Raw genomic sequence first — 17,485 nt, forward strand, 5'->3', positions numbered from 1 at the left:
AAGGGTGAGGCACCGTTAGAAAAATCCTCGTTAACTCTCCTCCATACTATGCACCCTGGCCGTGAAAGCAGAACTGATCCTATAATTAAGAAGGTTTCACAAGCTGAAGCTGCTAGAATACATAACACCTAAAAATAAAATGAGTTACAGAATAAAACATAGAGTAGAATATTTAACTTATCTCAGAAAGACATTTATTAAAAGGGTGTGATGAGCCAAAAATGGTCTAGGACTTCGACATACTATTGCTTTGAAAAACCCACAGCAACTCTGCTAGAAAAGCAGTCACACTTCACTGACAGGGTAAGTGACAGGGCACGTCCTCAGCTGCAGGGGACGCTCACCCAGAAGTGGGCACTCAGGAGGGCAGCGAACATCCTGCTCTCCATGCTGCTCACACCCAGGGTTGGGGCTGCTTCAGTGTGACCAGAGCCCCGTGAGCAAGGGCCGAGTCCCATAGGGGATCAATCCGTGGGAGGCACCCAGCATGGTCCCCAGAGCAGGGACACACCTGTCCTGGCACCTGATGGCCCACAGAGCCCTGAAACCACTGCGGGCTCCACAAGGACACCACCCTCATTTCCCAAGCAAGGGAGTGATGTACCCTCTGAGCTTGTAGGGCAGACGCAGGGCCCGAGCCAGGAAAGCAACACACTCCGCAGGTACATGCTCCTGAAGCGTGAGGCAGGTGGCCATCCCAGCGCTGTGGGCACTCGAGAGGGAGCGCATCTCCGTCCAGAACCCGCCAGCCCGCCAGCCCAGGGCCCCTTACCACTTGCTGTGCAATGTTGACATTGGACTGTCCGAACGTTTTTGGCAGGAGCTGCTTCCCCAGCGTGCTCACCGTGGAGGGGTGGACGGCGACCAAGGACACCACGCCTACAACACAAGGAGGTAACAGGTGAGGGCCCTTCTGGATTAAGGCTGCAGGGGACAGCTTCAGGATGATGATGCCTCCAATCAGATTCTTACCTTCCCTACTTTTATCATTTCCCATCTGTGGGTCAATTGCAGATCCCGCTACTAAGTTGAACCCTTGTCCGTGTGGACGTGACCACCAGGCCCTCCTGGGTGCTCTCATGTCCCTGGGATGGGGCTCAGCCCCAGGCACATCACCAACCTGCCCTGAGCCCTAGGGGGCTGCCTGCTCACCTACAGAATGTTCCAGGGGGACTAGAGAGCCTGGGAGAGCAGCTCTGAAAGCCTACAATTCTGCGACAATTATAGTCTTCAAATTAGAAGCCACTATATTCCAGCATTTCACTATATGTTTGCAAAACTAGTTTAGAAATCTAACATTCTTTTTCCTGGAGCAGTAGAGTCAAGTGTCTGTTTCTAGGAAGAAAAATGCCCCATGAGGATGCTGCTGCCTCTCTGAAGACACAGTCAGTCTCCTCACAAAGGAGGGGGAGGGTACATGAGGAGACAAATCCCCTCCTTCAACAGGTGTTTGCAAAGAGTTCTTTGTGCCTGCTCTGTCCTCAGTGCTGAAGACACAACAGAAAATAAAAATGGTAAAACATTTCATTTTACATATTAAATAAGAAAATCAAATAAAGCAGAAATATAAAAACTCAAAATGTAAAAAATAAAGCCCTGTGGTGCTGGCATCGAAGGCAGAGAGAACATGAACAGGAAGCAGTGGCCCCAAAGGAGCCCCGGGGCCGGGGGGGGGGGGGGGGGGGGGGGGGGGGTTGAGAGCAGGGTAAGTGTGGTCCTTACAGACAAGGGCCTGAGCGTGCCGGGGAAGAGCCGCCCGGACCCCAGTCCCTGCCACACAGGGAGAGGAGAGCTCTGCGCTGGTCATGCCCCGCACCCCTGGCCCCTGAAGCAGAACTGCCTCCTGTGGCCACCGAGGGCAGGTCTCACACAAGGCAGACTCAGATGGCGTTTCTTCATTTCACGGGCTCTGCCTCATGACAGCCTCCAAATAACAGTAAGACACAGTCTTCAATCCAGCCTGGTCTAAGTTTCATTTTTGAACCTTCTACAGTCCACACGCTTTGAAGAATAGACTCCAGGGGCGCCCGGGGGGCTCAGTCGGTTCAGCGTCTGACCTTAGCCCAGGTGATAACCTCACAGCCCGTGGGTTCGAGCCCCGTGTCGGGCTTTGTGCTGACAGCTCGGAGCCTGGAGCTGCTTTGGATTTTGTCTCCCTCTCTCTCTGCCCCTACCCAGCTCATGCTTGCTCACTCGCTCGCTCTCAAAAACAAACATTAAAAAAAAAAGAACAGACTTCAGATTTCAATACACAATGAATCTTACTGCCACATACAAACACTGAATAATTTCTCTTGATAACCTAAGTCATCAAGACATTCGTCCATCAAACCAACTGACTGAATGTTAGCGTTTTCACCGACACCAGCAGATATTTGTTTTCTGTAAATGTTTGTTTGCTTCAAGTTTTATTTTCTCTAAACACAGAGACCTGTATCTTAACAAAAGCAAACATTATTTTAAGTGTTTATTTTTGAGAGACAGAGCATGAGCAGCGAAGGAGCAGAGAGAGAGGTAGGGGGGACAGAGGATCCAAGGCAGGCTCTGAACTGTTAGCACAGAGCCCAACACGAGGCTCGAATTCACAAGCCGTGAGATCATGAACTGAGCCGAAGTCAGATGCTCAACCGAATGAACCACCCAGGCACCCCCAAAAGCAAATTTTTAGTGATTGTTTTAGATATACAAAAGACGGTTTAAAAGACAAAAATAAAGTTATTCTGTTTTGCACAGAGAGATTTAAAACACAAACGTGTTAGTCATTTCAAAGTCACACATGAGATTATTATCAGGTTATTAATAGGTTTTTAGAAATACTGAATTGATTCATAAAACGATAAACTTGGGTTTTTTTTCCTTTATTTTACAAATGATCCCGTCAACATCAGCAGCCCCAGCAGCTGTTAAGATATTAAAATAAAGTAAAATAAACGAGGTCAGAACACGGCCACATCTGGGCCAGAGCCGCGGGTGCGGCCACAGAGGACAACACTGAGCGCTCAGAACCACAGGAACGTCCACCTACAAAACCACATGCTCACCCGCCAGGGCAACGGAAGAGCTGAGAGGCAGAGTGGATCGGGGCCAGGCCCCCTCTGATTCTCACCAGGGTCTCCCTGTTCTCTGAGACACTCTTCAGCACTAAGAACTACCACACAATCTTTCTCCAGTATGACCTAGAATTAACTACTTTCCTTTTATCCTATTTGCTCAAGAGGCTGAAACAGCAAAGCTCACCGTCCGGTCCAGAGACCCGCCCCAGCTGCGCCCCCACCTGGCCCCGCCTGCAAACATCAGGGCTTAATGAGTGTGCTCTGTCCATTTTTCATACTTTTCCATGCACATCCATAAATCCAAGAAAGCAGAAGTATTGCTCATGTGGGCCTTTGAAACCCAGAAAATTATCTACATCTCTCATAACTTTGCTCACACTGTCGCTGAGACTTGTCCAGAGAAAGGTCTAGTTGATTCCTTGAATCTGTGCCGTTCCGTTACAGTACGTTGATTATACAAATACACAAATGTTCCTACTGAAACACCGCAGGTAACATCGGGCCGTCTGGCCTCCTCCTGCCGCTGGCGTGCCCTCACGCAGGTGCGCCAAGAGGACCATCTGTGCTATGGGCTTCCACATGGCACCTCCACAGGGCCGTTCTGCACACACCACACACGTGCCCCGCACACACATGCACAACACACACGTGTGCACACACCACACATATGCACCACACACGCACTGCACACACGTGTACGCACACGCATGCACACACCACACATGTGCACCGCACATACACACGCACACATGCATGACACACATGTGCAAACCACAGTGCACCGCACACGCATGCGCGACACACGTGTGCGCACACATGTGCACCACACATGCGTGCGCACACCGTACACGTTCACCACATGCACGACACGTGTGAGCACACATGTACACACCACACATACGCACAGCACACGCATACCACACATGCATGACACACGCGTGCACATCACACATGTGTGCAAGGCACACGCACGTACGCACACCACACACATGCACGCCACGCACACACACCACATGTGCACATCACACACCATGCACCACACACGTGTGCACCCAGGCAGCCTGTGTCCCCCTCTCCAGGGTTCCTACCAACTGCTGACTCAGGGAAGACACGTCACTTTTTAACAATCTCAAGGATGTGATTCATTTTTAGTTTAATCTGACCAAAGACATCAGAATGCTTAACACACTTTGCTGACAAAGACCACCACACTTCGACCTACTTACACTCCCGTTTACAAGACGGGCTAACCTGTAACACAGCCTAGAGTTTACTCACTAGAAGCACAACTACTTTAGCTGTATGCTCTCTTTAGTGCCTTTTGTTAAAGGAACTAGGTGACAAAATATTTTATTTTTTTTTTAATGTTTATTTATTTTTGAGAGACAGAGACAGAGCGCGAGCAGGGGAGGGGCAGAGAGAGAGGGAGACACAGAATCCGAACAGGCTCCAGGCTCTGAGCTGCCAGCAGAGAGCCCGACGTGGGGCCTGAACCCATCAACTGCGAGATCGTGACCTGAGCCAAAGTCGGACGCTTTACCCACTGAGCCCCTCCCCCGGCGCCCCTGAAATATTTTCAACTATAACATCACGAAACAGAGAATTCCTCTCTTGGCGAGAAAAGGAGTTAGAACATATGTGGTCTGAGCTATTATAACCCTGAACAGGAAAAGGATTCTAGAAGTATTCCATAAGCATATTCTTACAATTGGCAATCACAATTCATTAATACCTATGGGCTTTAAGACAGATTATGAAATCATAAGGTTTAATGTCTTCTTGAAAATAATTTCAACCATTTCTAAGTTCTAAGAACCTAGTATTTTAAGAGTTGCTCTCTTGCCTGCCACGCTAGAAATACCCCAAGCGCTAAGACGGCGGCCCCCGCACGGCCCTGCCCCTGCACAGCAGGCGCCAGAATGGCCCTGCGGCCCAAGGAGGGAGGCAGGCTCCGCAGGGGCACCTCCCGGTGGGTGGGAGCCGAGGTGCCCAGCATCTCAGGGCCTCGACCACACCCAGACCGCTCTTCTGCGAGCGCATCTCCTCTGCAGACTGGTCTTCCTGGCCAGCCCAGCAGCAGGGTTTGGCGTGTGAAACATGTTATCACTTTGTGCTCCAGATGTCGTCTGGGTTCAAACGATGGTGCCTCTGCTCTGCGCTCCCCGAGAGGGGCCAGGCCGCTTCCCCCGCAATAGCCGTGTGTGCAGGTGCACGCACATCTGCGAGGGTGCCGTTCCCGCGTCTCTGGGATGATCCCACAACGCCAGGCTGTCGGCCACCTGTCACTGGTGTTCATCTCTCCTGCCTGGGAGCCCGTCCTCGGGGGAAGGGCAACTCTGAAGCAGAAGGAAAATGGCAGACGTCACAGGACACGTCCTGTCACCAGTCAGACCCAGCCACATCCCGCGACCTTCTGCAGGAGCCGCCTCCTGCACCAGGCGCTTGGGGTGCACAGCCCTTCAGGGAAAACAGTCAGCAGGCATCAGAGCACTCCATCAAGGTGCCAGGCAACAAAAGGCAGCACCGGAAACTACCAGAAATGGCCCGGCTGCAGATGAGCAAAGTCACACAGCCACAGGGAGGATCAGTGCGTGCAGATACCACACACACACGCACACGACGTGTCAGGACACACGCTTAAGCACACGTTTACATCGTGAGCCGTTTCTGCAGCGAGCGTGCACGACATGTACGCAGAGGCCGGAGGAGAGGAAGAGGCTGCACACAGGCCGTGGCTCTGGACTGGTTCTGTGTGGAGGGCGGGCAAGCAGCGGGCACATCAGGAGGGCGTGGGCACATACGTGCCGGGGCCCACAGCCTGAACCCTGGGGCAGCAGCCGCACGGCTGGAAGAGGAGGCTCCAGCAGGAACAGTGGCAACAAAATGTTGCCAGCAAAGCACCTGGCCAGACCCCTACCAGCAGGGCAGGCCCAGGAGCAAGGGGGCCCACACCCACTGGGCCACCAGAACCTGAAATGCCGGCAAAGGAGGCGCCACTGTAGCTATGCGGCGCCAGGCGCCCACGTGTTTGGTGCGGCCACGCACACACACCTCATGCCCTGGCTCCCACTCCAGAGCGCCTGCCCCAAACACAGGAACAAATGTGCACGCGAAGGCTCACACAGCATCAAAGCCGTCGGCGAAGCCCTGGGAGCAACCCAACGGCTGTCACAGCAAACAACGTAGCCTTTGTTGTCTTGGACCGAATTGGGGCCTCTGGCCTTCAGGGCCTGTGGGCACAGGAGGCTGTGACGTCAGCACACCTTCTGGGGAAAACAGCTCTTTGAATCTTGCAGGCGTGACGACCGACTTGATGTGAGCACCAAGGCGCTTGTCCCCAGCTATCCGATCACAGACCAGCCGCAAGCCGCCATTAGGTAGGGGAGACCACCCTCCAGAGCCCCCTAACCAGGCAAAGACTTTCAGAGCAAATCCTCAGGTCTCCTCCACGAGGAAGGAGTGGCCGCCTCCAACCCCACTTCTTGCCTGTGTCCGGCCTGCCAGCCCCCTTGTCACAGGGACTGATCCCACAACAACGAACCTCCCTCCCACTCACCACACGTCTCCCGTAGGCTCTGCCTCTGGAGAAGTCTGCAGACACTGGCACCTGGAAATGGGCCACAGGCAGCAGCCAGAGGAGCAGAAGAGGCAGGTGAAGAAGCACGGGCAGCTCTGGAGGCTGAGACAGGAGCAGAGTCAAGGCCAGGACCCAGGGAACGGGAGTGCGCAAGACCCCAGTGTGAGGAGGCATCACAGCCAGAGCTTAGGCAGAAACAGGCACAGGGAGCCTCACCTCAGGAAGGGTTCACTGGCCCCAGCCGAGGGCAGCAGGGTCACTGGGGCTCCCAAACTCTCAGCAGGTGGAGCTAGGAGCAGCTGGGAGGCAGCCCTGTAGGCGTGGCCCATGCGGACAGGAAGCGGGACGGGCCCCTGCCCCCTGCCCCCTCATGGCCCAGCCTCCACCAGGTCTGGCCATGGCCCTCCTTTTGACTCCCCACCCCTACCCCCAGCGAGAGCCAACTCCTGCCCTTCACGGTCCCTCCAGAGAGACAGGCTCTTGGGAACACACTGAGGCCACATTCCCAGACTCTTGGACAAGCCTGTGCCAGGGGTCTGGGCCTCACTCAGCATAACCCTGGCTGAGTCTCTGCCAAGCGCTCCTCGGGAAGCGCCCACAATGAAAGCGGGGTCAGACAACACAGTCTGACACCCATGGGCTCCCCAACTTCACGAACACCACTGAATAACCCAGAGTGCGCAGGTCCAGTCAGTACCACACCGCCCAAAATTAGCATCAGAGCTCCTGAGCCAGAAGCAAAGGTGGCCGTGCGTGGAACAGTCCCCACGGGTGAGCACAGCAGTTGGGCAGCCTGGTCCTACTCCCTTTGTGGCCGAAACAGCACCGGACTGCCTGTCCAACAGACAAACGGCTCCGTTTACAAAAAAGCACTTCTCTGGAAGGAGCAGGAGCCTGGCAGCGCTCAGCCTGCATTCATAGGGTCAGAGCAGGGAGCACATTGCAGAGATGTGGCTGTGGGCCTCCTCATACCCAGAACATGCCAGAGGCGCAGGGGCAGGAGCCTGAGTGCCTGGGAGGCTGTGCTGGTCCCAGCAGAGGCGGGAGCAGAGGCAGGAGCCAGGAGCCTCGAACTACAGCAGTCCTAGCTGTGAGCGGAGCCAGGGACACAGCGGGCCAGACCACACCCAAGAACACGCAAAATCCTTGAACAGTGCAGGGAACTGGCACCAGGATATTCTAGAGACTCAAGAAGCTGTTGTCTTCTCATCTCTCCAATGCAACCCCCATAAGGGCTCAAGCACAGATCAGGCAGCCCCTGATCACGGGAAGGGCCTGTGGGACCGTCCAAACAATAAAGGGACTCAAAACAAACACCAGAACGAAAGGCTTCCACTGTTTCCAGGGGAGCAGAGATCACAGTGTTTTCACTACTATTTCTGCTTAGTCACTTTTACTAAAGAGGTCACGCCTGTAAATCCTAAAATTCTAAGTGTCCAATTAGTTAGACTGAAGCACCACGCTCAAGCAACCTGTGAACGGTAAAAGCTATTGAACTAAAACCATCTGCAAACACTGAGTCCCTCAGCGGGGCCCTGTCCTTGGACAGGAAGGGAAAGAGGATGGGATCTACAGAAAAGCAGGACACTGCCTACGACCTTCCAAACACAGAAACCTGGAGAGCACACATGGGCCCACAGCCCATCCAGGGGACAGTGGCCAGCGTGACGAGGGAGACCCACTGAGCCAGGAGAGGAGAGCCTCCATGAGCATCAGAAGGGGCCATCCTGATGCAAAAGAGGGAGCAGGGCCTGAGCCCACCACCCTAACCACATGGGCCGGGCCCGCTGGGCCCCACGGGGAAGGACACAGCTGGACTCCTGTCCCGCTCGCCAGCAACAAATGGATGGGAAGGGGCTGGGACATTCCCCCAAAGCTACAGCATGAGCCAAGAGGTCACCGGTCAGGGCCTCAGCCTGGCAGAGGCTGAGTGGAGGTGGCAGCGGTAATCCAGCCACTCTGAGCTCAGGACGCCACAGGTGGCTGGGTGTCACGCATCAACTTGGAAGGTACATGCCCTCTGGTCCAGCACTTCCACACCTAGTCTATCCCGGGAAATAGCCAGCGCGCTCATACACGTGGGCAGATGTTCATCACGGTAACACCAGGAGGGAGACCGTGGGACCTCAGAGCAGGGGGCAGTGGCCTGGACCTGTCCACCTCCATGTCCGGCCCTGAATCCCAAAGAGCCACCGAACATACACACGTGGCTTCCTGATAGGGAAGACACAAACCCGGACGCACGTGAGGGAGGCACCACCAGCCTTGGGCTGCCGCCCGGGTCCAGAGCAGACACCTGGAGGCTCATGGCACCCATGAGGCAGAGGAAAGCACATGACCTGCGTTCTCCACGTCCCCGAATTTCTGCAAACAGTGTGAGCCCACCACTGACAGGTGCCTGCAGGCTGTCGGCGGCCCCAGGCAGGAGCCCTCCCAAAGCAGGGGCCCCACACTTGACAGGGGCTTTCGTCCCACAGAAATTCACGAGTACACCAACCCTAACACTCTCATCCACAGAATTGTATTTGGAAAAGAGGCGCCTTACCTTTTCCAGGACTAAGGTTCTGGTCTATGAAGACCTTGAGTTCCCCGTTGGCTTCAATTAGACCGGCCTGCAGAGAGCAACAAGGACAGTAAATAGGGGGTCTAAGAGCGACAAATCTACAGTTCGTAACAAGCCGGGCTGTGTGAGGGAGGTGTAAAATACGGCATGAAAGAGACAGAATGGTCAGGAGCCCATGCAGGGAACTTCGAAGCTTAACCCTTGTGACGTTAATGAGATACAGCTTTTGTGCATTAAGTCAACACACGCATTTAAGGGGCAGTGCCTGCAGCTAGTGGAGGCGCACCTCGGGTGAGTGTAAAATTCATCTGACCACCTGTCGTGAGAGCAGACAGGCAATCCAACCTGAGAACAGGGCTTCCTCAGAGCCCCGGACACAGCAGCTCTGCCGGAAATCGGGGGATGCACCTCTGTGTACAGGAGTGTGGGCCGGGGCCAGGCAGCATACGAGGTCCACCCGGCACCCCCATGTCCTGAGCAGGGTGACCACGTGCAGAGCCCACTGACCACACAGCTCACTGGGGAACCAGGCAAGTGACATCACTCCCCAAGGTGTGCAAACGCACCTGAGCCGCTACAGGGAGCCATGTCTGGGACTGACCCCTGACACGCATCCTGCGTCCGCTTTCCCTGGGTTTTCATGGGAAGAATCAGGGCTCGCATGAGCTCGTCACGGGCACCACACACCATTGGCATGTGGACGCCCGCACCCGAGTCTGTCCTCACCAAACATCGAAGATGTGCCTGCTGCACACCAAACCAGGGCAGACGGTCTTGATACACTGAGCCTCACCAGACACCAGCCCTGACACACGCACACTCACACCAGTGCACACCATCCGCACATGGTCACTCACACATACACATGCATGCACACACATCCTACACCCATACGTGTGCACACATGTGCATAAACACACACACACACGTGTACACAAGCCACATCGCAGGTCAACCAATCCCGGCAGACAAGCCTCCTCTGCCTCCTGCCCAGGCCTCTAACCACCAGCGACCCGGGCAGTGGGATTCCTGGCCCAGCGGGAGCACCGGCTGAGGACACCCCGGTGTTCAGGGACTCACGCCTGTGTGTACACAGCAATCTCACACACATCCACATGAGCCACGCACTCACAGACGCTCACATGTCTGTGCGGTGTGCCTGGACTTTCCTCACAGGTGTGTAAGTTCAGGCCAGGCCGCCCGTGAAGGGATACAAGTGCACTTTCCAGCATCGTCCTGTCTGTCCAGGAACCCAGGGCATCTGCGGCCCCTTCCCACCCCAGGAGGAGCCTCAGGTTGGCAGCACGTACAGGCAGCAACAAGCTGGACTGCAGACAGGCAAGGCTCGCCTGAGCCTGGCACGGGAGAAGCCGCATGTCAGGCCCTGCGGTGTTGCCGGGATGGGTTCCCTCTCTCCACGTGGTGCACAGAGAACACACCAAATGCACCCAAAATGCACAAATCCACACACGGAACCCGAGACGGAAGTCAGGCCTGTGCCAACACAACATGGGCCACGTTTCCTGGACTCTCCAAAACTCCACCTTCCCACAGAAGCGGAGGGAGCCAAGCACATGCCCACAAGGATGGCAGCAGATTGAGGCCGGGCTGGGCTAGAGGACTGCTGGCCAGGAGCCGCAAGACTCAACAGCACGACTCTCTCTGGGCCAGGAAGCCTGCACCAGGCTGGTCCCAGCAAACAGGCTCAGGGTGCCCCAGAGACACGGGACACCAGCTGCCACAGAATTGAGGACACAGCCATGGCAGGAGAGCGCCTCAGGGCCCCCATACACCTGTCAGATGGCCCCAGGCTCCCAGCACATCATTGGTGCTGCCGGCTCCTTGATCCCACAGACAGTGGCCCCGGGCTCCATGTCCACTGTCCTGTACCAGAGTGGACGGGTGGCTGGACGCTTGAGCTGGCAGCCATGGAGCCCCAAGATCACACAGGGCCTGTCACTGCCCTCATGGGTCTGCCTGGGTGGGACCCAGTGTTGCCCAACCTGGGGCCACTGCCCGTGCTGCTCCAGCTCGGCGGTCACGGGCCACTCATGGGAAACCCCCTCCCGCAGAGGGAGCACTCATAGTCCACACATCAGCGGCACAGCCCCAGCAACCCCTCACAATGCGGAAGGAAGGGAACCAGGCCAGGAAGCCCCCAGTCACTCTGGAGGAGGTCTAGTCCAACTCAAGTGATCAGACTAGCCCATCCTCTCCAGAGCCAAAGGGCTTCGTCCTCCCTGGCCACACGCAACCCACCATGGCCACCGGATGAGTGGCCTGGGCGGCGAGCAGGTCAGCCCAGCCCTTTCCGGATAAGTCTGGAAACAGACGAAGAGGCCAGTCCCTTCTTGCCAGTCTCAGGGTCACAATCCAAAGCTGGGGAGTCACTGGAGAACACAGAGAGCAGAAGACAGAGGCAGACAGCCGGCTGACACGGAGGAGAGGCTGGAGCAAGCCACAGGTGCATCCAGTGGCATCACGTCTGCTCCCGGACACCCTCCCAGCCACGGGGAGGACGCTGATGGAAGTTCCGCATACTCGTGCTCTGTAAGGCCTCGTTTCTGTCGCTCAAAAGAACCTCATGTAGAAAGGGGGCTGGAGTCTTCAACAGGCTCCTCCCACCCACCACCCATGCAGCCCCAGTCCATCCCCGTGGGAGTCCCACAATGCGTGGCGGCCCAGCACCGAGGGGCTGCAACGTCCGGAGCAGGCTGCCCGGCAGTGCTTGCCACCCCCCTCCCCACGACACCACCTGGGAGCCTGAGGGCACCACCTCTGACAGGACCATCTTCCCATACCCACCCTGTTCCCAAGCCTGGTTTCCAGTTCAGAGCGTAAACCTGAGGGCAGTAACTGTGACATAGGAAGAAGCCAGCTGGCGGCTGACAGCTCGTTGACGCCCACTGTCCGTATGTGGGACCGTGACTAGGTACCCCACAGCAAGTCTCACGGGCACAGGAATTCTATCTCGCAACACAACGTGTGTCGGAATCACAGGTGGCGCAAGCTCGGTTTTCACAAAGGAAATTAGAAAGCTGGGGCTGGGAAGTCAGGCTTTGGAGAGAGTGGGGGCCTGCCTTCCTGCCATCCTCTCCTCCTCAGGGGCTGCCGGACACACTGCCACCCGGCCACGCCCAAACTGCAAAACACGGAAACCATTCGGGAGGATAAAGGGTTACTGTCGCTTTAACCCCTGAACTCTGAGGTCATTGTTCTGCAGTGAGAGAGTGGTGACCGGTTTTTCTCTAGAACATAAAAAGTCCTTCTTTTCATCTGGGAAGCCACTGAATGTATTTTTGAAGCATACTTTAACAGCTGCATGCAGATTTGGCCCAAATTTCCTGGAGCCACATGACTGACTGCCAATGACCAAAGACAATCGGTCAGGACCAAAATGACGCATCTAGGGTTCCTGACCTCGAAGGCCGAAAGCAGCGCTCCATAAGTCCGCCTGGAAGGAGCTAGAGCTCTGGGGGCACGCAGGCAAGGCAGCTGCGGAAAAGTGGCCAGCCGGCCAGCAGAGGCCTGGCAGCCAGCGATACCAGAGCAGGACAGACTCTCGAGGTCAACCAGCGTCCACATACGACTGACCTAAACTGGTTCCAGAGCTGGTTTATCCTGCCCTACTGTGCAGACACAGTGCGCGACACAGCCCCCAAATCAAGCCTGAGTCCAGGCCACACCCAGCTCGTCCCCCCAACCGTGCTCTCTGTAAACGTGACAGAACTCGTTTCGGAGCCTGATGACCAACTCAGAGAGACACACTTGTCTGGTCCAGCTGCGTGTGTCCACCTCGTCTGAGGCGCAGGGGCCAGCATGGCACTGGGCGGCACTGGGCAGAAGCACGTGGACAGCATGGAATTCAGGAGAGAAGCAGGTCTGTCTGAACCACACAAACTTATTCAGGGGCGTATAGGAAGGTCACTGGCGCTGTCACCCATAACCCCTTCCACCCCCGGGGTCCCAGCCTCAGCCCTCCCACCATGGAGCTTTTCTACAACACCACCCTTCGTGGGTGTGAACCCCAAAAGACACTGAACACCCTAAGGAGACGTCTCTGGATGACAGTGACAAGCAGCACAGCAGGGGATTACTGCCCCAGGTGCTGCCCTGCCTTGTGGCCAGCGCTACAACACCTGGCCCACCAGCATCCACCCGCAGCCATGCCCACTCGAAGCTCGGCTCCCTCCCCTCCCAGATGCCAGCCCTAGGCCCTTGTGGGACCCCAGGCAAGTCCCCACAACCCACAGGAGGAGAGGAGTGCCAGCCCACCTCACTCACAGCCTCACAACGGGCAAACCTTTAAACACCTGCAGCCGGTGACCCATCATCTCCGTCTGCCTGGGACCACGGGGTTCTGGGAAGCCCCTGGGGCACAGGACTGCCAAGGCTCAAGGCAGGAAACCCTAGGCCAGCTGCAAGGTGGCCCTCGTGACTCAGCAACACCTCCACGGAGCCGCCCACCGGTGCTGGTGTATGAGCCTGACAGGTGCAGACCAGGCACACGGTCCACTCTGTGCATGAAGTGAGACCCCCGTCTGAGTACGAGCTTAAAGCGAGCTCAGATCACACGGGACGGAGTCCGTCAACACTGACATTTGTGTTAAATTTGCAGTGGACCCTGGAAATGGTCCCCTGTGATGGAGTTTGCTCTTTCCCACTTTGTAATCTTACACTTGCTTCTTGTCTGCGTGGGCTCAAGAGCCCGTGGCCCCAAGAGCCTGTGGCCCTGTGAAGAGGGACAGGCCCCGAGGCTGGGCACACGCAGCAGGCCTGAGCACATGGACCACGCCGAGGTGCTCACCTCCTTCCCTTGGAGCCCAGGGACCCCCGGGGCGCCCTGCTCCTGGCTCCTGCAGTTCTTTAGGGAGACAGTCCAAGGCCACACAGCACAGAACCGCCGGGAGCACAGGGAAACACTAACGTGTTCGTTACAGCCTCCTTGCGATTTTCTAACACCATCCCGTCCTCAGGGGCTTCACAGTCAACACCACAGGACCTTAGTTTACAACCACAAACTGGGACCCAGGAAAACATTACCACACCACCCACGCCCCTTCCCTCTTGTGCCTGGGGCGAAGCCCGCAGGGACGCCGGGACCAGCACTGGAACCAGGCTGCTGGGATGCTGTAAACGGTATTCCTGTACTGCACGTAGTTTTAAGTGCACAGAACTCCTTCCCTTGCACACTCTTTATACTTAAGATGCAAACCTCCCTCCAGGAAGAAACACCAAGACGCTGAACGAATGAACATGTAAACCAACAGCGAAGGCACTCATTTGTCACAACTAACCTGAGTTTTTCTTACAACACTCGTTACTCAGCTTTTTGGGTTTGTACTTAAGGTAAGTAAACCCAGTTACTGTGTATTTTCCAACGTTGGATACAATGATCCACTCAAAGCAGTAAAACTCAGCTGCTACACAGGAAGCTGAGCCAATTAGACGTGGACGTTGAAACACCAACTAGGTTCTTTACTTACCAAACCATAGTAATGACCACATTCCAGCTTCACACATGCCACCCATCTCTGCCCTGCATCCCTCACAAGCCGTGGAGGGCATGGCCGGGACCCCCCACTCCTGCTGCACACCCTGACACCCTGATCCCCCTCCTTCTCTCTCTAGAACACCCTCCCCAAGACCCCTCTGGTCACCGCAGGATACAGTGCGGACCCCTCGGCAGGACAGACACCCAGGGCCGAGGGCCCGCCCACAACCTTTGAGGGGCCCATCAGAGGCACTGCCCTGGCCACTCAGGGCAGGGGGGAGGGTGGGCCAGCCGCTGGGAGACCACCACCACTCTGGTGGCTGCCTACTTTCTATACAAGTCCTACCTTGCCGCCCCCATGGGCCCACTAGAACAGAAACGCCAGTGAGGGCAGGACACGTGCCTGGAAAGAAAACCAGAGCCACGTCCAGACCGAAGCAGCTCCCAGCCCGGGGACAGCTGAAGAGTGCCCAGTGGCACCAAAGCAGCCACAGTCAGTACCAAACAAAGGGCAAGCCTGTGCTCCAATGAAACTGTACCTACCCGGAGAGGCAGTGGGCCAGCAATTCCGCCGATTCAGACAGACACAAAAATCAGCAAGACAAGGCCGGGAAAGGGCAAAGGGCAGGGGCCTCAGGCAGCAGAGGAAGGACCCGGAGACCCAGGAAAGCAACCACAAGCCCGGCTCCCTAACGACAGTTACACAAAACAGCAGCATGTGTGATCAGCCAGGCACCTGGGGGGAATCCAAAGGAACCTTTGTTCGCGCCTCAGCAACCCTCCTGACCTTTCCCATCACAGCGGCCCCTTCTGAGTCCCCACACGCACCGGGAGCCGGTGTCCTGACCGCAGCAGCACATCTGGGCCTGCAGGGGCACTAAGTGCATCGTGGCTGCTGGCTGGCACCTGCCTCGAGCAGGCGAGACGAAGGGATGGGAAGAACGGTGAGGCCCAGCTCTTCCGTGACCGCAGGGACCCGGTATAACCACTCGAGGCGGAGCCCTTGCACAGCAGCCATACAAACAGCACCCACCTGGGAGGCAACCCCGACCACCCACCACGGAAGCACACAGGGCCTCGCCGAGGGCACAGTGCACCGGCACCCACCAGAAGACATCAGCGCTGCAAGCATACCGTGTAACAGAGCGCTCATCAATACCGTGAGCTGCAAGGGTGATCTAAGGTAGGAGCGGAGTCCAGACATACTTTGAAGGCCTGGCCCCTCACCCCACCCTGTGGCTCCTGCAGAGACCCTCCCTCGACTCCAGAGCAAACGGACGCCAGGCCCCGGGGCCCCAAGCACCGCCACAAGGACACAGCCTGTGGGCACGCCCGGCACGGTAGGTGAGGGGGCACTTCACGGCCCCACCCAATCCCCTCCCCCTGAGCATGGCCTGCCCTGGTGACCGGATCTGCAGGGCCACGTCTGGTCTCAGGAGCCCGAGGCTGGGGTCCGGCTGGCTCGTCTCTCTCCCTGTGTGTGCATGGACCTCGCTCCAGCCCCTCCCTCCCACGCTCTGGCAATGGAAGCTACCTGGCAGAGGGCCCACGAGGCCAGAGCTGGGGGCAATCTCCGGCCAGCAGCCCAGAAGTGAACAAAGCCCACCAAGGACCAGGTGAGTGAGTGGACATGGTCCTGCCACAGGGACCTGGGGGTACGTGTCGGTGTGTGACACTCTCAGGTCCTGGGCTGCGAGCCAGCACAGCTGCAGTCAAACTCGCAAGCCACGGAAGCCGTGGGTAACAAAACCACGGTCCCAGGCCACTGTTCTGGGCAGCCCGTGACGACACTCAGTGGGGCACTTTCCCGCCTTACCCACCAGCCACAGAGAGGGCACCATGGTGACACCACAAAGCCATCGGAGGTGGCATGTTACACAAACATGTCTCAGGTAGAGCTACGGTTCGTCACATAAAAACCAGTTCTGGGGCGCCTGGGTGGCGCAGTCGGTTAAGCGTCCAACTTCAGCCAGGTCACGATCTCACGGTCTGTGAGTTCGAGCCCCGCGTCGGGCTCTGGGCTGATGGCTCAGAGCCTGGAGCCTATTTCCGATTCTGTGTCTCCCTCTCTCTCTGCCCCTTGCCCGTTCATGCTCTGTCTCTCTTTGTCCCAAAAATAAATAAATGTTGAAAAAACCAGTTCCAAGTAGCCGCGCGGACAAGAGAACCAGGTAGAAACGATCTAAGAAGGAGCGCTGGGTCCGGCAGTGGAAGAACAGGGCTTCGGATGGCGCCTCTGCCTCCACCTGACCCACGGGCCGACACCAGGGCACCAGCGCTCCCAGCAGGGAGGGTGCTGCCGAGCCGCAACATCACCCACACCGTGGCACCGCTGTGAGGGCCCACCAGCCAGCATAGTGGTCGCAGTTCTGCTGTGAAGGCAGGTTCCGGAAACAACCTAAAAGCCCATCAGCAGGCCTACATAAACAAGGGCACATCCAACCCACCAGCTCTACACTGACACAAACCTTCCGAATTCCAGCTGCTAGCTCTCTGACGATACTAACAAACAATTATTCGCTATTTGGGGCATTTTAGAGAGTTCTCATCTTTCAGAGATAACACTAGAATAGTGAATGACAAGACAACATGTTTGTAACCAGCTTCACAACCACCCAGCGGGCGGACAAGTGTGCACAGCCAGCCAGCCAGCCGTCACTCAGGACAGTGACAGGGTGCAAGGCGTCACCACCACATCCTCTCTGCCTGCACTTGCATTCATCTCAAATGTCCCACCAAAGTGTCTTCAGAGGGACACCTGGGCACTCAGTCCATTAAGCATCCAACTCTTGATTTCG

The 17,485-nt window shown here is 56.5% G+C and overlaps 1 protein-coding gene across 2 annotated transcripts in view; it reads right to left on the reverse strand.

Moving 5' to 3' along the window:
- TFDP1 (transcription factor Dp-1) overlaps nucleotides 1–17,485 on the reverse strand; it is a 39,932-nt gene that overhangs the window by 11,759 nt on the left and 10,688 nt on the right. For both annotated transcript variants that reach the window (XM_040486996.1, XM_040486998.1), the window contains exons 3-4: nucleotides 9,176–9,242; nucleotides 773–879 (exon numbers count right to left, since the gene is read on the reverse strand). In XM_040486996.1, coding sequence (XP_040342930.1) covers nucleotides 773–879; nucleotides 9,176–9,242 — 174 coding nt within the window. The remainder of the gene's footprint in view (nucleotides 1–772; nucleotides 880–9,175; nucleotides 9,243–17,485) is intronic.

Source organism: Herpailurus yagouaroundi, unplaced genomic scaffold (assembly GCF_014898765.1).
Source record: "Herpailurus yagouaroundi ecotype Mexico unplaced genomic scaffold, PumYag 164, whole genome shotgun sequence".
In the NCBI taxonomy this organism is placed as follows: Eukaryota; Metazoa; Chordata; class Mammalia; order Carnivora; family Felidae; genus Herpailurus; species Herpailurus yagouaroundi.